We start from the raw sequence: 22,399 nt of genomic DNA on the forward strand, positions 1-22,399 counted from the left end.
TAATCTCAAAACCCTCATGACTGTGTATATAGGAAGGAGGGGGATTATGTTTCCATATATGTTTATATGATCATGGAAAAAACCATAGAAGGATACACAAGAGATTATTGCCCCAGTTATTAGGATGGGACAAAGAGAAAAGGAAGATTAAGAGTAGAGTAGAGAAAAACCATCTTTTTAAAAAAGAATTCATTAAATAAAAAGTTAAGTCCTCATGTCAAAAAAAGGGGGGAAAGGAAAAAAAGAAATTAAAAAAGATACTAATCAATACCAAGATTAGAGTTCATCATGTAAATCACCTTGAAACTATAGAGAATGATGGCTTGTCTTTCTCGGAATTTTAAAATAACCATGAGAGGAAATAATGCCATTCAATAACTGGAGAAATAGTTATTTTATCTGAATACTATTTTGATCTAGGCTAATTATGCACTAAAAAATATTTTAAACTTGAAAATCTGAATAACATCATCCCATCAGTCAAGTAGTTAGCATGGTAATCTCACGTCCCAGTGCCTTGCACATATTACTTGTTTTATCTATCTACCACCTCTCCTCTCCGCACGAAATGCTTCACACAGCCAGTGTTCTAGGTATATAAGAGACAGAGTAGGAGATGAACATGCCCAGGAAAGGGCCATAAGAGACTTGATATGAAATTATCGAGAAGAGAAAATACTGGGAAGAGAATCTTAACAAAAGAGTAGCATTTAGTTTAAATGTAATCATGCAAACAAAATTGTATATGGAACCATTATTCTTAGCACATGATAACAAGGATTTTTTTTAAAAGACGACAATGGTCATGATTTTCAAACAACAGCATAATCGTACAAAGCGGGAAAAGTGAATTCATATCGATGAATCACCAGGATTTTTTTAAATGACGAATAACAATTTCTTCAAATTGGACTGCATACCTTAATTATAGGTATCAAAATAGGAAAATGAATGTATCTATATAAATTGGCACAAAAGGGTCAGAAAAAAGGGGATACACACCAAAAGAAAAATGGTTAAGTCAGCCCTGCAAACAAATAACAAAAGAAAGTGTTTAGTCACATTGATATCTTATTCCAAAATGGCAATTATATATTAATACTTATTTCATTTTTCTTAGTTCATGTTCATTGGGTTGTCCTAGAAAGGATGAAAAAGCAATGACACTGTATTTGAGATATACATTATATTGAAAAAATAGGACCACACAGAAAACTCAGTCATTTTTAACTCTTTCTTTCCCTATACACCAAGTCCAAATTATACGTATTTTTATTTATTAAAAGCACCTAGTTCCATGTCATTCTAGAGCAAGAATGGTCATCATTCCACTAATATTAACAGAGTCCCTATTCCATAATAAGCACAAGAGGGGTACAGGAAATATAAAAATAAAAATAGTGCTCAACTTAAGGAACTCACGTTGTAGCAGATGACTCAGAGATGCCACTGGGGAACTACAATTCAAAAGGGTAAGTGCAATGATAGTTAAAGACCATAAGAAAACAATGAAGTACAGGGGAGAGATGAAAAAGATTCTTTGCTTGACCAAATTTTAGCAAGGCTCCTCTGAATCCTCATACATTGCTCATACGTTTTTCCATGTAGAATCAAGTTTTAGCAAGAATCCTAAGTCCATTTAGCAAGAGTTCCCCACCTTTGCTTTCTAATCAAACTCCTCACCCCTATTATCTACCAGATGATAACTGATGACCTTGGCCTGCCTATGGCAAGAATCATATTAGGCTGGTTGACTCAGAATCTCCCCAGACTTGATGTCTACTCTTAGTAACTTTCCATTCATCAGTGCCCCGGCAGATCTTTCTCCTTGGCTATAAAACCTCACCTGTTCAGGCTGTATTCAGTCAAGCTCACTTCTATACCAGAATATCTTTCCTATTACAATGGTTTATTAATTAAAATACATTTTCATCACTTTAACTTCTATTCAGCTCTGGTTTTAACAGAGGTAAAAACATTTATCAAGAGAGTCAAATGAAGTAAAGACTTCAATGAAGGCTTCTGAAAAGGTAATGCATAAACTGAAAGCACGTGAGGATTTAGTTATTCAATGTAAATGCAGTTACATAAAGTGTATATAAACAGAGGATCAGCCGTAAATGCTCCTGCAGCTAAAACAGCTAAACAGAAAAGAAAAGAGAGGTGTTCTATAGCCGAGCGCTGCAGACAGGACAAGCGTATCACCTGCCGGACCAACATAGGTTTGGTTTGCCGACTGCTCCAGCATAATCAACAGTGTATCTTTTCATCTCAAAAGTATCCCAGTTTAAACAGTGATAATCTATATAGCATTAGCTTAAACTCTGATATGAGTTAAGTCTGAGCTCAGCCATTTACTAGCTAGGTAAACTTGTGGTAGTTAATCTAAGCTTATACTTCATCAACTAAAGAATAAGGACAGAAAACGGAGTTCACAGGATAGTTGGAAGGATAAAAATGCCATAATATGAATAAAGTACTTAGCAAAGTACATGGCACATAACATGGGTCCCACTGTAAAGATCCCAAGAGTAAATCCTAACCGGGCTTTATAAACTATATAAATAAACAGTTTCTTTGTTCTCCCTAACTGAATGAGCTAGAATGAACTATACCAGTACTTTTCCCAAAATTTAATGTTCATCATTATAACAACCTGGAGACTGTCTTTCGGCTTCCATGGTTTTTGTTGAAAAGCTTGAAAAGCATGATTTTGTTAAAAAGAAAGTTTCTTATTCACTGATCCTGGGATGGGGCCTGAGATACTGCATTTCTAACAACCTCCTTAGCGATACTGATACTACTAAACATGGACCAACAGAGGGATTTAACAGCACACAATATACTATAGAAAACAGAATCAGTCGACACAAAAACAAGTCAATAAAAGTACCCAAATTGAAGGACAAAAAAATAACAGAACGGAAATAACTGAAGACAGTATAAAAGGCATTTAAGACCTGTCAAATTGACCTAATTTACATGTCCCTGAATGGCCAAGAATTTTCCAAAGCTAAACAGATACTGACCTACAAATTCAGCAAGATCAGAGAGCCCGAAGCAAAATAGACAGAGAAAACAACATATAGGTACACGACAGTCAAACTGCTGAAGATGAAGAACAGAAAAAAAACCTTAAAAGTAACCAGAGCACAGAAACATATTACCTTCAAAGGAGAAATAAAAGACTAATAGGCAGCTTTTCAACAAAAACCATGGAAGCCAAAAGACAATGAATGAATATGACATACTAAGAACACTGAATGAAAGTGGGGGGGGGAAGCCAACCAAGAATTCTAGACCCTGTGACAGTACCTTTCAAAAAAGAAAGCAAAAAGAAAAGACATTCTCAGATAAATAAGAGCTGAAGAAGGTATTTGTCATCAGCAGATCTGAGATACAGAAAAACTAAAAGGAGTTCTTTAGGCTGAAGGAAAATGGTGACAGGTAGAAGCATGGGAGTACCAGAAATAAAGAACAAAGGAAAGGGTAAATACAAAAGAATGACTATTAAAGCAACAATAATGTAAGTGCCCTGTGGGGTTTATGATGTCTGCAGAAATAAAACATATGATAACAATGGTACCAAAAGTGAAGAGAAGTAAATGGATTTAAACTGCTCTCAAGTTCTTGAATTGTTTAGAAAATTATTAACATACGAGCTTAAGACTGTAATAAGCCAAAAACGTACATTGTGATATCTAGGGTAATCCTAAAATAACAGTACAAAAACTTTAACACAAAATCTAATAAAAGAGATTTAAAAAAAAAATACAACAATCTTGAAAAAGAACAAGAAAAGTTGGAAAACTCACACTTTCGGATTATAAAACTTACTACAAAGCTGTAATGATGCAGAGAGTATGGTATTGGCATTAAGACATATAGACACCAGAATTGAAAATCCAGAAACAAACCCACTCATTTATGGCCAAATAATACTTTGAAAGGGTTCTGAGACTACTGAGCAGGAAAATCATAGCCTTTTCATCAAATGGTGCTGGGATTTGCATGTAGATATTCATTTGTTACTGGCTTTTTACACTTCCTACAATATTTACAAGGTTCATCCATGTTGTATCATGTATTTGATACTATTTAGCTGAATGTATTTCAGCCATAAAAGAATAATGTTCTAATACATGGTACAACATAGATGAACCCTATAAATACTATACAAAGTGGGAGAAGTCAGTAACACATAGATATTCACATGCAAAAAAATGACATTGCACCTCCACTTCAAACCAGCTGCAAAAATGAACTCAAAGTGAAGCAAAACTATAACTATAAAACTCCTAGAAGAAACTACAGGGGCAATTCTTAATGAACTAGGATTTGGTAATGGATTCTTAGATATGACACAAAAACAACAAGCAACAACAACAAAATAAATAAAAAGGTTTCATTAGAATGAAAAATCTTTGCTTCAAAGAACACCACCAGAGCCAGACAATGAAAAGACAAAACACAAAATGGGAGAAAAGACTTCCAAATCATATATTTGATAAGGGATCTGTATCTAGAAAATATAACTATTAACAACCCCATAACAAACAAAAAAAAACTATTTAAAAAGTGGACAAAGGATATGAATAGACATTTGTCCAAAGAAGATCCACAAATTGCCAATAAGCAATGCAAAGATACTCAAAAGAATTGGTAATCTGGAAAAAAATAATCAAAACTATAATAAGATACCATTTTATACCCATTAGAATGGATATAAGTTTTAAAGGTCCTATAACAAGTGTTATTAGGGATGTGGAGTAATCAGAACACTGACACACTACTGGTATGGATATAAAATGGTGCAGCCACTTTGGAAAACAGTCTGGTAGGTCCTCAAATGTTAAACATAAGAGTTACCATTTGACCCACAATTCCACTCCTGGGTATACACACAGAAATGAAATCATCTGTCCGCACTGTACACAACATTGTACACAATGTTCACAGGAACATTATTCATGATAGACAAAGACTAAAACAGCCAAAATGTCCAGCAAATGATCAATGGTTAAATAATATGTGGCATTATCTATAGAGAAGCATATTATTCAGCCATAAAATAATGAAGTACTGACAGATGGCACAATATGGGTGAACTTCACAAAAATTGTATGAGTAGAATACTTGGGAGTTTCTCTTCAGACCACATGAATCTTTCACCTTTTCTAAAGATTTCCATGGCAGGGGGCTATTATATATGAGTATAAGAAGCTAGTAACAACAGGCCACATATTATATGACCCCATCTATATGAAATATCTAGACAAACAAATGTATTGAGACAATATAGACTGGGGGATGCCTGAGGCTGGAAAGGGATGAACGGGTTTGAGAGTGATAGCACAGAGTTTCTTTTGGGATGAAAAAGTGTTCTAAAATTGACTGGTGATACTAAAAACCACTGAAATATACACTTTTTAAAAGTATGAAATGTATGATATGTGAATCATTTATCAATAAAGCTTTTTCAAAAAAACACAATGAGATACCACTTCACACCCACTAGTATGTCATTCATCAAAAAGACCAGTAATAACAAGTGTTGATCAGGATGCAGAAAAATTGGGACCTTCACACACTGCTGGTGGAAATGTAAAATGATGTAGGTGCCCGGAAAATATTCCAGCAGTTCCTCAAAAGGTTAAGGACAAAGTTACAATATGACTCAGGAATTCAACTCCTTGTCACAAAAAAACACATATGGCATGATTCCACTTACATGAAATGTTCCAAATAAACAAATTCTTAGAGATATAAGCAGACTTGTTGTTGAGGGAGCTGGGAAAGAAATGGAAAATGATTTCTGATGGGTTAAGAGGTTCCTTTCTGGGGATACTAAAAACTGACAGGACAGCTGCATGGTTCTGTGAATATACTAGAAATACTGGATTATTTAACGAAAGGTAGAAGAAGAAAGAGAAGGAGGAAAAGATCTCAAAAGCAGCTAAGTAAACCACCAATTACCTAACCACGCGCCAGAACAAAGTCCATCGCTATTTAAAGAATACAACAAAATCCAGCAGGCAACAATGTAAATTGCAAATTTACATGACAATATCCAGCATCCAATCAAAAATTGTAGGCATTTGAAAAAGCAGGAAAATATGACCTATAACCAGAAGAAACATCAATCAGTAGAAGGATACCCAGAAATGACAGAAATGGTAGAATTACCAATGAACAAAGTTAAATCAGGTACTGTAATATATTCTATCTAGTAAAGAAGGTAGAGCAAAACACGAACATGTTGAGGCAATGGAAACTATTAAAAAGCAATCCAAATAAAACTTCTAGAGTAAAAACTGCAGAAAAAAGATAAGGAGACATGAAGACATAGCAATACAAACCTACCATTTTGCCCCTGGTACCCCCAAATTCACATCCTTTTCATATTCAAAATATATTCACTACATCCCAGCAGCCCCCAAAGTCTTAACTCATTCCAGCATCAACTCAAAAGTCTGAAGTTCGAAGACTCATCTGAATATCAACTAAATCATATTTGGGTGGGACCCAAGGTACCATTCATCCTGAAGCAAACTGCACTCCAGCTGTGAATCTGTGAAATCGAACAATTTAAATGCTCCCAAAATACGACAGGACAGGCATAAGATCTCCAAAAGGGAGCAGAAAAAAAGGAGTGACAGGTCCCAAACAAGTCTTAAACCCAACAGGGCAAATTCCATTAGACCTAAGGCTTAAGAATAATCCTCTTTGACATGACAATCTGTTCTCTTGCCTACAGGACACACTGGGACAAGGTTTCTGTCTTTGTAGCTTTACCAGAGATTGGCGCCAAGGCTCCCGGCTGCCCGGCTCCACCCTTTGAAATCTAGGTGGAGGCAGGCAGCCATGCTCCCTGGGCCTGTGCACTCTCCCGTGTTGGAAACAACACACTCCATCAAAGCTTGCTGCCTGAACCCTGTGGCGGGCAGCAGCTGCACCAGAGACTTCCAGAGCTGCACCTGGGCAACCGAGGAGCTCGGCGCCTGCAGAGCCCTCAGTGTGAGGCACCACCAGGTAGCAAACAGGTCTCCAAGCTCTGGCAGCTCTCCCTTTGACAGCACACTGGCATATGAGCATTTTAAAAAATAAAAAAATAATAGGTTATCCATGTACATTGTATTAGAGTAGCGTAATTGAAGTGATGATCTATTAACAAGGAGAAAATTGTTTTTTGGTTTTTTTTGGGTTTTTTTTTTTAAAGATTTTATTTATTTATTTGAGAGAAAATGAGAGATAGAGAGCACGAGAGGGAAGAGGGTCAGAGGGAGAAGCCGACTCCCTGCTGAGCAGGGAGCCCGATGCTGGACTCGATCCTGGGACTCCAGGATCATGACCTGAGCCAAAGGCAGTCGCTTAACCAACTGAGCCACCCAGGTGCCCCGAAAATTGTTTTTTTTTTAAGATTTTTATTTATTTGTCAGAGAGAGAGAGCACAAGCAGGGGGAGCAGCAGAGACAGAGGGAGAAGCAGGCTTCCCGCCGAGCAGGGAGCCCGATGCAGGACTCGATCCCAGGACCCCAGGATCATTACTTGAAACGAAGGCAGACGCTTAACTGACTGAGCCACCCAGGTGCCCCAAGGAGAAAATATTTTTTTTTTTATATATATTTACCACAAGCTTTAGAAGCAGCAACACAAATTTCTTCTGCAACATACTCCCCAGTTGGAAACTTCAGATACTCTCCTTCGGCTTTCTCAAGAGAATGATAAAGATACACCTGTAGGAGTGGATCTATTTGCTTCACGGGATTCGCGTTTCCAGGAATATCACCATTCTGTTGTACAGGAGATACGGATGTTCCTTCCATTTCTGTCATTGTAAGGCAAGCCATTCCCAAGCAGAGTTTTATTCAGAACATTTGCCTGTTAAGAAAAAAAACAGTAAGTTACAAAAGAAAGTGATACCGATAAGGCATCCCTTATATATAAAGAAGGCGTCACTGAAAGCAGTGACTTTGTTAAATTCTTTAACTGAATAAATATTGTGTGCTACTATATACAAAGCACAGTGAGAGACACTGAGATTATAGCCTTCCTGTGGACCAGGACCACAAAGCTGAAGTTTACAAGTTAACTGAGGAAACATAATACAGATATGTAATATTAATAAAACAAACAAAATTAGTCACAGGCACCAGGAGAAGAGATCCCACTAAGGCAACATAAATTCTCAATAAATTAATTACTGTGACAATTGCTTGCTAGTATCTGGAGGGAATAAATAACATTTCAAACTGGGTTTAAACTGATGAGTCTTATTAGAGAGGTCACATTTAAAACTGATTCTGTACAACAGACTGGATTTATATGAATGAAAGACGAACAACATTCTAGGAGAGTAGAACTGTGCTGAGAAGTAGGAAGGTACGAGATCTCTAATTTATTGGGCTGAAGTACAGTATTTGAGAAATTATACCATTTAGGAAAGGATTTTAAAAAAAGATATTTGTGGCAAATTGCAACTAAATACATTTTTCCTTCCCTCTTGATAGAGTCCCATTTTGTTGGGGAGAGCAACATACCCCCCTAAGAACTGTTCTTCCCCACAGATGGATACCACGTGAACCAGTTTCAACAAATGAGATATAAGTGGAGGTTGCTGGGTGGTACTTCCAGGAGCACTCCTTAAAAGGAAGCTGACTTGGCTTCCTTTCTGCATTTTTCTTTTCCCCCTTCACCTTCTTCCTACCTGCCTCTGAGCATAAATATAGGGTAGGGCAATCACTTTAAAACCATAAAGCGGGGTGCCTGGGTGGTTCAGTCAGTTAAGCGTCTGCCTTCGGCTGAGGTCATGATCGCAGGGTCCTGGGATTGAGCCCCAATTCAGGCTCCCTGCTGGGCCAGGAGCCTGCTTCTCCCTCTCCCTCTACCCACCCCCCACCCCACCCCCCGCTTGTGATCTCTCTCTCTCTCTCTCTGTGTCAAATAAATAAATTAAAACAAAAAACAAACAAACAAAAAAAAAAACCCATGAAGCAACCAGGAAGGAAATGCCAAGAGAATAAAACACCTAGCAAACTTGGGTGCCTGGGTGGCTCAGTCGTTAAGCGTCTGCCTTCAGCTCAGATCATGATCCCAGGATCCTGGGATCAGGCCCCGCATGGGGCTCCCTACTCCTCGGAAAGCCTGCTTCCCCCTCCTGCTCCCCCTGCTTGTGTTCCTTCTCTCACTGTGTTTCTCTCTGTCAAATAAATAAATAAAATCTTAAAAAAAAAAAAAACACCTAGCAAACTTAAGCATCCAAATCAATGTCAAGAATCACCTATCTGGGGAGCGGAGCAAGAGGGCGGAGGAGTAGGAGACCTGGATTTTGTCTGGTCTCAGGAATTCAGCTGAATAGGGACCAAACCATTCTGAACACCTACGAACTCAACAGGAGATCGAAGAGGAGAGTAGCAACAACTCTCTGAACAGAGAAGCGACCACTTACTGGAAGGTAGGACGTGCGGAGAAGTGAATCCGAGGCGATATTCGGGAAGATAGACGGCGGGGGAGGGGCCTCCGCCTGCCGCTTCTGGCAAGTGCTAGAGCCGCGGAGCACAAAATCAGACCTTTTAGAAGTCGGCTCCACTGAGGGACGTCGCTGCAGTGGCTAAGTAGGGGGTGGAACCCTCGCGGGACAGTGTGGTCTCAGGACCCTCGGGGTCACAGAAAGACCGGGGGTGCCTGAGTGCGGCAGAGCTCCCAGGGATCGGAGCGGGGAAGCCGGCTGCAGAGACGGAGCCGAGGCGCGGGCTCTCAGCTCGGGGTGGCCATAAACTGTGATCAGTGACAGTCGGGCCACTGCTCCTCCAGCAGGGACCCAACAAGCGGCAGAGCCGGGGAGACTCCCCTTCCTCCCCCGGGAGGAGCGCCGCGGGAGCGCACCGCAGGGATCTGCTGGGTTTGGAGACGCCACACGGGGTCGGGGGCCAGAGATAGAAACGCTCGGTCACAGGCCGGGTGAGCACGGAGTGCGGCTGGAGACCGGGGACAAGGGAGTGACTGCTTTTCTCTGAGGGCACACCGAGGAGCGGGCCCCGAGTTCTCAGCTCCTCCGGGTGGAGATTGGGAGGCCACCATTTTCGCCCTGGTCCTCCAGAGCTGTACCGAGAGCTTGCAGGGAACAAAAGCTCCTGAGAGCAAACCCGAGCAGCTTGCTTAGCCCGGACCGACAAGGGCGGGGCAATTCCGCCTCCGGCAAAGACATTTGGGAACCACGGCAACAGGCCCCTCCCCCAGAAGATCAGCACGAACAGCCAGCAAGCCAAGACCAAGTTTACCGATCAAGGAGAACGGGAGAACTCCAGCGCTAGGGGAATACTCCACATAGAATTCATGGCTTTTTTTTTACCATGATTCATTAGTTCATCAAAGTTAATTTTTGTTGACTGTTTTTTTTTTTAATTTTATTTTTCTTTTTCCCTTTTTCAACCAACATCTTATCAATCCCTTTTTTTAAAAAAAAAACATTTTTTATTTTTCATTTTTAGAGTCATATTTTATCCCTTCATAATAGTTACCCTTATTTTTGGCATATATATGTAAGTTGTTCTCTCTTTAAAATTTTGAGATACAGTTTCTTCTAACAGATCAAAATATACCCTAAATCACTAGTGTATGGCTTTGTTCTAGTCTCCTGCCTGATCACATTCTCTCTCTTTTTCCTTTTTTTTTTTTTCTTAAATCTTCTTTCTTTTTTCAAACAACTTCTTATCAAGTCCTTTTATAAAATCTTTTCTAATTTTCATCTTTACAGTCATCTTCCATCCCTTCATTGTATCAACCCTTATTTTGTACATATATGTCTTTCTTCCTTTAAAATTTAAGGAGGCAATTTTTTCTAACAGACCAAAATACACCCAAAATCTAGTGTGTGGCACTGATCTATGCACTAGCCTGGTCATATTTGATCATATTCTGCTTTTTTTGTATTGTTCTGTTTTTGTTTTTATCTTTTTTTTCTTTTTTTTTCCTCTTTCTTTTTTCTTTCCTTCCCTTTCTTTTCCCCTGGTTTCAGGTCTTTTTTGATTTGTATACAGTATAATTGCTGGGGACGTTGTAAACCTGTTAGCATTTTGTTCTCTCATTCATCTATTCTCCTCTGGACAAAATGACAAGACGAAAAAAATCACCTCAGCAAAAAGAACAAGAGGTAGTACCGTCAGCCAGGGACCTACTCAATACTGACATTAGTACGATGTCGGACCTAGAGTTCAGAATCATGACTTTAAAGATACTAGCTGGGCTTGAAAAAAGCGTGGAAGTTATTAGAGAAACCCTTTCTGGAGAAATAAAAGAACTAAAATCTAATCAAGTTGAAATCAAAAAGGCTATTGATGAGTGCAATCAAAAATGGGGGCACTAACTGCTAGGATAAATGAGGCAGAAGAGAGAATCAGTGACATAAAAGACCAAATGATGGAAAATAAAGAGGCTGAGAAAAAGAGAGAGAAACAACTACAGGATCACGAGGGCAGAATTCGAGAGATAAGTGATACAATAAGATGAAACAACATTAGAATAATTGGGATCCCAGAAGAAGAGAGAGAGGGGCAGAAGGTATATTGGAGCAAATAATAGCAGAGAACTTCCCTAATGTGAGGAAGGAAACAGGCATCAAAATCCAGGAGGCACAGAGAACCCCTCTCAAAATCAATAATAATAGGTCAACATCCCGACATCTAATAGTAAAACTTATGAGTCTCAGAGACAAAGAGAAAATCCTGAAAGCAGCTCGGGAGAAGAGATATGTAACCTACAATGGTAGAAACATTAGATTGGCAACAGACCTATCCACAGAGCCCTGGCAGGCCAGAAAGGACTGGCATGATATCTTCAGAGCACTAAATGAGAAAAATATGCAGCCAAGAATACTATATCCAGCTAGGCTGTCACTGAAAATAGAAGGAGAGATAAAAAGCTTCCAAAACAAACAAAAACTAAAGGAATTTGCAAACACGAAACCAGCCCTCTAAGAAATATTGAAAGGGGTCCTCTAAGCAAAGAGAGAGCCTAAAAGCAGCAAAGATCAGAAAGGAACACAGACAACATACAGTTAACAGTCACCTTACAGGCAATACAATGGCACTGAATTCATACCTTTCAATAGTTACCCTGAATGTAAATGGGCTAAATGCCCCAATCAAAAGACACAGGCTATCAGATTGGATTAAAAAACAAGACCCATCAATATGCTGTCTGCAAGAGACTGGTTTTAGACCCAAAGACACCCCCAGATTGAAAGTGAGGGGGTGGAAAACCATTTACCATGCTAATGGACAACAAAAGAAAGCTGGGGTGGCAATCCTTTTATCAGACAAACTAGATTTTAAAATAAAGACTGGAATAAGAGATGAGGAAGAACACTATATCTTACTTAAAGGGTCTATCCAACAAGAAGATCTAACAATTGTAAATATCTATGCCCCTAACATGGGAACTGCCAATTATATAAGGCAATTAATAACAAAAGCAAAGAAACACATTGACAACAATACAATAATAGTGGGGGACTTTAACACCCCCCCTGACTGAAATGGACAGATCATCTAAGCAAAAGATCAACAAGGAAATAAAGACTTTAAATGACACACTGGACCAAATGGACTTCACAGACATATTCAGAACATTCCATCCCAAAGCAATGGAATGCACATTCTTCTCTAGTGCCCATGGAACATTCTCCAGAATTGATCACATCCTAGGTCACAAATCAGGTCTCAACCGGTACCAAAAGATTGGGATCATTCCCTGCATATTTTCAGACCACAATGCTTTGAAACTAGAACTCAATCACAAGAGGAAAGTCAGAAAGAACTCAAATACATGGAGGCTAAAGAGCATCCTACTAAAGAATGAATGGGTCAACCAGGAAATTAAAGAAGAATTAAAAAAATTCATGGAAACCAATGAAAATGAAAACACAACAGTTCAAAATCTTTGGGATACAGCAAAGGCAGTCCTGAGAGGAAAGTATATAGCAATACAAGCCTTTCTCAAGAAACAAGAAAGGTCTCAAATACACAACCTAACCCTACACCTAAAGGAGCTGGAGAAAGAACAGCAAATAAAGCCTAAACCCAGCAGGAGAAGAGAAATCATCAAGATCAGAGCAGAAATCAATGAACTAGAAACCAAAAGAACAGTAGAACAGATCAACGAAACTAGGAGCTGGCTCTTTGAAAGAATTAACAAGATTGATAAACCCCTGGCCAGACTGATCCAAAAGAAAAGAGAAATGACCCAAATCAACAAAATCATGAATGAAAGAGGAGAGATCACAACCAACACCAAAGAAATACAAAGAACTATAAGAACATATTATGAGCAACTCTATGCCACCAAATTAGATAACCTGGAAGAAATGGGTACATTCCTAGAGATGTATCAACTACCAAAATTGAACCAGGAAGAAATAGAAAACCTGAACAGACCTATAACCACTAAGGAAATTGAAGCAGTCATCAAAAATCTCCCAAGAAACAAAGGCCCAGGGCCAGATGGCTTCCCAGGGGAATTCTATCAGACATTTAAAGAAGAATTAATACCTATTCTCCTGAAACTGTTCCAAAAAACAGAAATGGAAGGAAAACTTCCAAACTCATTTTATGAGGCCAGCATTACCTTGATCCCAAAACCAAAGACCCCATCAAAAAGGAGAATTACAGACCAATGTCCTTGATGAACATGGATGCAAAAATTCTCACCAAAATACTAGCCAATAGGATCCAACAGTACATTAAAAGGATTATTCACCACGACCAAGTGGGATTTATCCCTGGGCTGCAAGGCTGGTTCAACATCCGCAAATCAATCAACTTGATACAATACATTAACAAAGGAAAGAACAAGAATCATGATCCTCTCAACAGATGCAGAAAAAGCATTTGACAAAGTACAGCATCCTTTCTTGATCAAAACTCTTCAGAGTATAGGGATAGAGGGTACATATCTCAATATCATAAAAGCCATCTATGAAAAACCTACAGCGAATATCATTCTCAATGGGGAAAGGCTGAGGGCTTTTCCCCTAAGGTCAGAAACGCGGCAGGGATGTCCACTCTCACCACTGCTATTCAACATAGTATTAGAAGCCCTAGCCACAGCAATCAGACAACAAAAAGAAGTCAAAGGCATCCAAATCGGCAAAGAGGAAGTCAAACTCTCACTCTTTGCAGATGATATGATACTGTACGTGGAAAACCCAAAAGACTCCACCCCAAAACTGCTAGAACTCATACAGGAATTCAGTAAAGTAGCAGGATATAAAATCAATGCACAGAAATCAGTGGCATTCCTATACACCAACAACAAGACAGAAGAGAGACAAATCAAGGAGTCGATCCCATTTACAATTGCACCCAAAACCATCAGATATCTGGGAATAAATTTAACCAAAGAGGCAAAGGATCTGTACTCAGAAAACTATAAAATACTCATGAAAGAAACTGAAGAAGACACAAAGAAATGGAAAAACGTTCCATGCTCATGGATTGGGAGAACCAACATTGTGAAGATGTCAATGCTACCTAGAGCAATCTACACATTCAATGCAATCCCCATCAAAATACCATCCACTTTTTTCAAAGAAATGGAACAAAGAATCCTAAAATTTGTATGGAACCAGAAGAGACCCCTAATAGCCAGAGGAATATTGAAAAAGAAAAGCAAAGCTGGCGGCATCACAATTCCGGACTTCCAGCTCTATTACAAAGCTGTCATCATCAAGACAGTATGGTACTGGCACAAAAACAGACACATAGATCCATGGAACAGAATCGAGAGCCCAGAAATGGACCCTCAACTCCCTGGTCAACTTATCTTTGACAAAGCAGGAAAGAATGTCCAATGGAAAAAAGACAGTCTCTTCAACAAATGGTGTTGGGAAAATTGGACAGCCACATGCAGAATGAAACTGGACCATTTCCTTACACCACACACAAAAATAGACTCCAAATGGTTGAAAGACCTAAACGTGAGACAGGAGTCCATCAAAATCCTAAAGGAGAACACAGGCAGCAACCTCTTCGACCTCAGCCGCAGCAACTTCTTCCTAGAAACATCGCCAAAGGCACGGGAAGCCAGGACAAAAATGAACTATTGGGATTTCATCAAGATAAAAAGCTTCTGCACAGCAAAAGAAACAGTCCACAAAACCAAAAGACAACCGACAGAATGGGAGAAAATATTTGCAAATGACATATCAGATAAAGGGCTAGTATCCAAAATCTATAAAGAACTTATCAAACTGAACACCCAAAGAACAAAGAATCCAATCAAGAAATGGGCAGAAGACATGAACAGACATTTTTCCAAAGAAGACATCCAAATGGCCAACAGGCACATGAAAAAGTACTCAACATCGCTCAGCATCATGGAAATCCAAATCAAAACCTCAATGAGATACCACCTCACACCCGTCAGAATGGCTAAAATTAACAAGTCAGGGAACGACAGATGTTGGCGGGGATGTGGAGAAAGGGGAACCCTCCTACACTGTTGGTGGGAATGCAAGCTGGTGCAACCACTCTGGAAAACAGTATGGAGGTTCCTCAAACAGTTGAAATTAGAACTACCGTTCGATCCAGCAATTGCACTACTGGGTATTTACCACAAAGATACAAATGTAGGGACCCGAAGGGGTACGTGTACCCCAATGTTTATAGCAGCAATGTCCACAATAGCCAAACTGTGGAAAGAGCCAAGATGTCCATCGACAGATGAATGGATAAAGAAGATGTGGTATATATACACAATGGAATATCATGCGGCCATCAAAAGGAATGAGATCTTGCCATTTGCAACGACGTGGATGGAACTGGAGGGTGTTAGGCTTAGTGAAATAAGTCAATCAGAGAAAGACATGTATCATATGACCTCACTGATATGAGGAATTCTTAATCTCAGGAAACAAACTGAGTGTTACTGGAATGGTTGGAGGTGGGAGGGATGGGGTGGCTGGGTGATAGACATTGGGGAGGGTATGTGCTACGGTGAGCGCTGTGAATTGTGCAAGACTGTTGAATCACAGATCTGTACTTCTGAAACAAAAAACGCAACATATTTTAAGAAAAAAGAAAAAGAAGAAGATAACAGGAGAGGAAGAATGAAGGGGAGTAAGTCAGAGGGGGAGACGAACCATGAGAGATGATGGACTCTGAAAAACAAACTGAGGGTTCTAGAGGGGAGGAGGGTAGGGGGATGGGTTAGCCTGGTGATGGGTATTGAGGAGGGCACGTTCTGCATGGAGCACTGGGTGTTATGAACAAACAATGAATCATGGAACACTGCATCAAAAACTAATGATGTAATGTATGGTGATTAACATAACAATAAAAAATTTAAAAAAAAAAGGAATCACCTATCTAGGGGTGCCTGGGTGGCTCAGTCATTTAAGTGTCTGCCTTCGGCTCAGGTCATGATCCCGGGGTCCTGGGATCGAGCCCCGCATCGGGCTCCCTGCTCCTGGGAAGCCTGCTTCTCTCCCTCTCCCACTCCCCCTGCTTGTGTTCCTGATCTCGCTGTGTCTCTCTCTGTCAAATAAATAAAATCTTAAAAAAAAAAAAAAAGAAAAAAAGAATCACCTATCTACCACCAGACATCTTATTATTTGTAAATGAATGCAATCCTAACTGCTATGGTGCAATATTAAGAAAAGTCTGAATATCATATCAAAGAATTTAAGGCGCACCTGGCTGGCTCAGTCAGTAGAGCATGCGACTCTTAATCTCAGAGTCATGGAGCCTACTTAAAAATAAATATATAAATAAATAGATCAGATCAAAGAAGTTAAACTTTATCCTACAGTCAGTGATCAATTAGAAAGTTGAAACAGAAACAGTTACAAAGCTACTGCAATAGTCTAGGTAGTAGTAAGATCCTGAAATGAAACCACAACAGCTGAATGATGAATGGTAATATAACAGCAAGAATTCATGCAACCTGGTAACTAACTGAATACAGAAGCCAGGAGCCCAGTCACGGGATGAATAAGTCAGGGGAATAAAGGGTGCAGCACAGCGAACACAGTTAATGCTACTGTAGCAGCGTACAAGGGTGCAGTAGTGTTGACGGCTACACTCGGGGTGAGCACAGCAGAATGTACAGAGACGCGGAAGCACTACCCTATACACCTGAGACTAAAGCAACACTCTGTTTCAACTATAGTCAAATCTAAAAAAAAAAAAATGTTTTTAAAGCCAGAAGTAAAAGACAGTGCGAAGATTTCAGGTTTGGGAGACCTATAATACCATTAATGGAAATGAGGAAATGAAGACTTTGCCCCTTGACATGGGCAGGTGAGGAGAATCAAGACTGCTGCTTTACAGACTTTTGTTTAGAAATGGAAGTAGGGCAATTACACAAGCATCTAGCTAGCAGCTAAAACATGAGATTGATATGTGAAAGAGCTAAAAATCTGACAACCTTTCCCACAGATGTACTCACTTAAATCATGAGCAGAGCCATGTGAAGGGAGAAGGGGAAAATGATAGCAAACATACGCATACAGCATTTACTGAGTGCCAAGCACTATACTAAGTTTAGACATTAAAGGAAAGAAAATTCAATGAAGTGCAAGGTGAAATTTAGCTCTGTATCTAACTATAAGAACCTTATTAAATTAGAGAAAATACTAGAGTTAATACTTAGTTCTTCAAATAACTGGGGACTTCCAGTGAGTAGAGAAACAAGAAACTGGCAATTGTTAAAACCGTAAGATTTTTGAAGTCCACCTGCAACTGGATACACAAATTTCAAAATTTTAATTTGTTCAAAAATAACAATTTCTAGAAATGTTCTTTTCATTTATTACATTCTTTTTTCCTCAATTAGAGAATATCATCTAAAATGAACTCTTAGCCATTAAGGGGCAAATTTGCAAGAATTTCATCAATTTGTGCTCACCATTGTTTTGGATCCTATGCTTTCCTTCTGGACTTTTTTCTGCTGAAATGTGTCTTTTAGTAGGTCTCTCAGTGAGGCCCTAACGATTTTAAGTTGTAGTCTTTGTCTGAAAACAACCTTTTTCCCACCATACTGAAATATAATTGATAAAATTATAAGACACTTGGAGTATACATGATGATTCACGTTGTATACACTGTGAAATCATTCCCCAGCACTGAGTTAGCACATCTGTCACCCCATGTAGGTACTTTCTTTACCCGAGTGAGGCCATTTAACTCCTACTCTCTTAAAAAATGTCAATTATACAATACAATGTTCACAACTATAGTCACCATGTTATATTAGATCTTCAAAACTTAACTACCTTATAACTGAAAATCTATAGCCTTTTGCCAATTTCTCCCAAATCCCAGCCCCTAGCAAGACTTTTCTACCATCTGTTTCTTAAAGTTAGACTCTTTTTTTTTAATTACACATGTAAGTGGTACCATGCACTATTTGTCATTCTAACTTATTTCACTTGCCCCTGAGGTTCTTCCATGTTGTTGCAAATAATGTGTATTCCTTTATTAAGGCTGAATAATATTCCTGTGTGTGTGTGTGTGTGTGTGTGTGTGTGTGTACACACATACTTACTTCTTCCTGATTTGGATCTTTCTGATATCCTATACAAACCCATACAATCTACTAATAACAATTATAAACTCTAGAACAAACTATGCTAAAAAAAAAAAAAACAACACTGAAGACATTGACAAGCAAACAAAAGCAGACAGCAGCTGGACAAGATGTGACCCTGGACCCCAGGAAAAACACTGAATGAAGTCCATGTTTATCCATCTTTTATCCTGAGGGAACTACAAGGTCTGTGTCATGCCCAGTGGTTGCTGGGAAAGAGGACAGAGCTCGTATACAAAGCTGTAGTCTTACTGGCTGGAAGAATCAAGGAATAAACTTTGGAGCTGCTAAATCAGATAGAAATTGAAGGTAGAAATCCTGGAAAAAAAGAGAGTCAAGGGACTGACTCTTGAACTCCCATGCATGGGATGAAAATCCAAAAAGCCCAGGGAGAGGCAATAACTAGAAATCTAAAAGAAATAGGAAGAGATTTCATTAGCTACCTAGTCCTGGAGAATCAGGTTGGATTTAGAAGGAATTGGTAAATACACCAGCCTTTTCATTGAAACTCCAGAAAAGCCACATTTGAGGAATAAAAGCCACATATTAGAAATAAGGACAAAACTGGAATGAACAGTCTAAACAAAGCCTAACACCAAGCCTCCACAGGATCAAGGTGAACTACCTGCTAGAATAAAGCTCTACACTTCAAAGAAAGACTGAAATCCACACTACCCAGAGTTTATACAAGATATCATCCACAACAGACAAGAGTCAACTGAAACTTACTTAACATAAAGACAAAATGTGATATAGAGTCAAGAGACAAAATATGAAGAAATGGATTGACAGCAAACCCAAATGTTGGGATTTATTTTATAAAGTTTGTTTACTATGATACACATGTAAAAGAATCTACACTAAAAGATAAATACATGAAGATGTAAAAACCATATGACTTCTACAATACTGAGCAATCTAACACATGTGAACAAGACAGAAGAAATATTTGGAAAAATATTCACTAAAGTTTTTCTAATTTTGAAAACCTCAAACCACAAATACAAACAGTTCATGTAGCCCCAATTCGTAAAAATCCATATCTAGTCATCTCATAACCAAAATGCCAAAAATCAAAGAGAAAATCTTCAAAGTAGCCACATACATACAGGAGAGCCACAGTAAGACTTAAACTGACATCTCAAAAATGACCTTTAAAATTTAAGATAAACAAATGTATTTTCAGATAAATGGATGCTGAGAGAACACATCATCAAAAAAAACCCCAAACTTTAAGAAATGCCCAAAAAAAAAGTTCTCTGGATTAAGGCAAATGATACCAGATGCAAACTTAGGTTTGTAGAATGCAATGAAGAAGTCAAAAATAGTAAATATGTGAGTAAGTATAACATTCTATTTTTCTTTCCTTTCTTAAATTCTTTAAAAGATAATTAACAATTGTTTAAAAGCATGATAATGATGTACAGTGAAATTTATAACAGATGTAAAAGCAAAAAGAGATGACAACAATAGCCAAAAGGATGAAAAGGAGTAAATTAAAAAGTACATGTAAATAAATTCATGAGAGCTTGGAAAAATAAGAAACAGTGCCATCAACAAAATCAGAAATTTCAAAGAACTGATGGAAGATAAAAAGTAGACAGGAACAGATGACAGACACAGCAGAATGGAAGAAATAAAGACTATTTAAAATACACACAGAAGAAGGTATTAACAGGCATTAAAAATAGTTGTCTGCACACACATACAAAAAGTATAAATATGCAATGATAACCAAGGATCAGGGTATACTGGGGGTGAAGGGGGACAGGAAGGACGCATAAAAGAGGAGGGCACAAATGAGCAGCAGAACAGCTAACTCCAGAGGAAACAAAGATAGTACACGGGAGAGAGTGTTTTTAAAAGTTCTCCTTCAGATGAATACCTACCATTTACATCAACGTGGATGGAATCGGAGGGGATTACGCTGAGTGAAATAAGTCAATGAGAGAAAGACAATTACGTGGTTTTGCTCATATGTGGAATATAAGAAATAGCACAGAGGATCATGGAGGGAAAACTGAATGGGAGGAAATTGAGAGAGGGAGATGAACCATGAGACTCTTGACTCTGGGAAACAAACTGAGGGCTGCAGAAGGGGAGCTGGGTAGGGGGATGGGGAAACTGAGGGATGGGCATTAAGAATGGCACGTGATGTGATGAGAACTGGGTGTTATAAGCAACTGATGATTCACTGAACACTACATTTGAAACTAGTGATGTACTATATGTTGGCTAATTGAATTTAAATTAAAAAAAATTCTTGGTATCCTCAGAGAGATTCGGAATATTTTGAAAACATAAAGAATCAATAAAGGATCATTAAAAAGGATCAGAGAATGAAAATAGTAACTACAAAAAAAAAATGACAATGAAAACACTGAATAATACAACTAAAGATATCAAATAATTTGGATGACAAATTCAAGACAAAATCCTGGTTTCCTAGATCAAAAGAGAGAAATAGCAAGAAACTAAGAAAGAGGAGGAAATAATCAAGAAAGTATAACTCTAAGAGCCCTAGAAGGAAGAAAAAAGAACATAGACAAGAAAAAAACATTTAAAAATAAAAGAAGAAATTTCACTGGTGTTAAAGATACCTAGGTTCACAGTAAAAGAATCTTCTGAGAGGAGATATAATTTTAAAAAGACTTTTAGGGCGCCTGGGTGGCTCAGTTGGTTAAGCGACTGCCTTCGGCTCAGGTCATGATCCCGGAGTTCCGGGATCGAGTCCCACATCGGGCTCCCTGCTCGGTAAGGGAGCCTGCTTCTCCCTCTGACCCTCCCCCCTCTCATGTACTCTCTCTCTCTCATTCTCTCTCTCTCAAATAATAAATAAATCTTTAAAAAAATAAAAGAAAATAAAAAGAAAATCTTTAAAAAAAAATAAAAAGACTTTTACTTACACAGATAGAAATAAACAGAACACTAGAGATAATAAGGAAACTCTAAAAGAGTTCAAATTTTAACTCTTGAGTACTCAGAGCTTCCACCTATACATATAAATATGGCTGATGAAAACACATATACACTGAGATTGGTCTATCTTTAAATTCATAAACTCTAACTGCAAATGAGCCATTAGTGCTGCTCACCTATAATTTCATATTTCCTTAATCCATTTACTCTCCCACTTTTCTAATCTGTCTCATACCTTATCCTTTCTCCTCTATCACCAAAACTGCCACACCAACTCTTACTTTCCACCTCCTATATTCCATTGAAAAATAAAATCAAGGGAACACCAACGACACATCCTTTTCAAATGCACCTGTAATATTCCTGAAAGTAAACCACATGTTACACCATAGCACAATTCCCAACAAATACTAAAGGAATATATTCAAAATATGAACAATGGAGCAAGCAACCATTTTATCTATTTAAGACCCATAATGTTGGCTTAATGTATGTAATTCTTAAAAATACTGAAGAAATAACAACCCTGAGAGGATCACATAAAAAAGTAAAACTGACCTTTATCACTACCCACTCTTTTTATTCTCTGAATCAACACTCGTAACAACTTTTTTTAATTTTATTTATTTATTTGAGAGAGAGAGAATGAGAGAGGGAGAGCACATGAGGGTGGGAGGGTCAAAGGGCGAAGAAGACTCCCTGCTGAGCAGGGAGCCCGATGCAGGACTCAATCCAGGGACTCCAGGATCATGACCTGAGCCGAAGGCAGTCACTCAACCAACTGAGCCACCCAGGCACCCAACACTCATAACAATTTGATGAGAATTAATTAAGAAGTAGATGTAGAGATAGTCCAAGATGGCAGAGAAGTAGGAGACCTTAGTTTCATCTGGCC

The 22,399-nt window shown here is 38.6% G+C and overlaps 1 protein-coding gene across 3 annotated transcripts in view; it reads right to left on the minus strand.

Annotated features, from left to right (window-relative positions):
- The window catches only part of JAK2 (Janus kinase 2), a 147,628-nt gene that overhangs the window by 74,612 nt on the left and 50,617 nt on the right, over positions 1-22,399 (minus strand). For all 3 annotated transcript variants that reach the window (XM_028117334.2, XM_028117335.2, XM_088019163.1), the window contains one exon: positions 7,631-7,881. In XM_028117334.2, coding sequence (XP_027973135.1) covers positions 7,631-7,850 — 220 coding nt within the window. In that variant the 5' untranslated portion in view covers positions 7,851-7,881. The remainder of the gene's footprint in view (positions 1-7,630; positions 7,882-22,399) is intronic.

The sequence above is a fragment of the Eumetopias jubatus genome, unplaced genomic scaffold, assembly GCF_037043125.1.
Source record: "Eumetopias jubatus isolate StellerSeaLion01/CBP00866 unplaced genomic scaffold, mEumJub1_p1.0 scaffold_15, whole genome shotgun sequence".
In the NCBI taxonomy this organism is placed as follows: domain Eukaryota; kingdom Metazoa; phylum Chordata; class Mammalia; order Carnivora; family Otariidae; genus Eumetopias; species Eumetopias jubatus.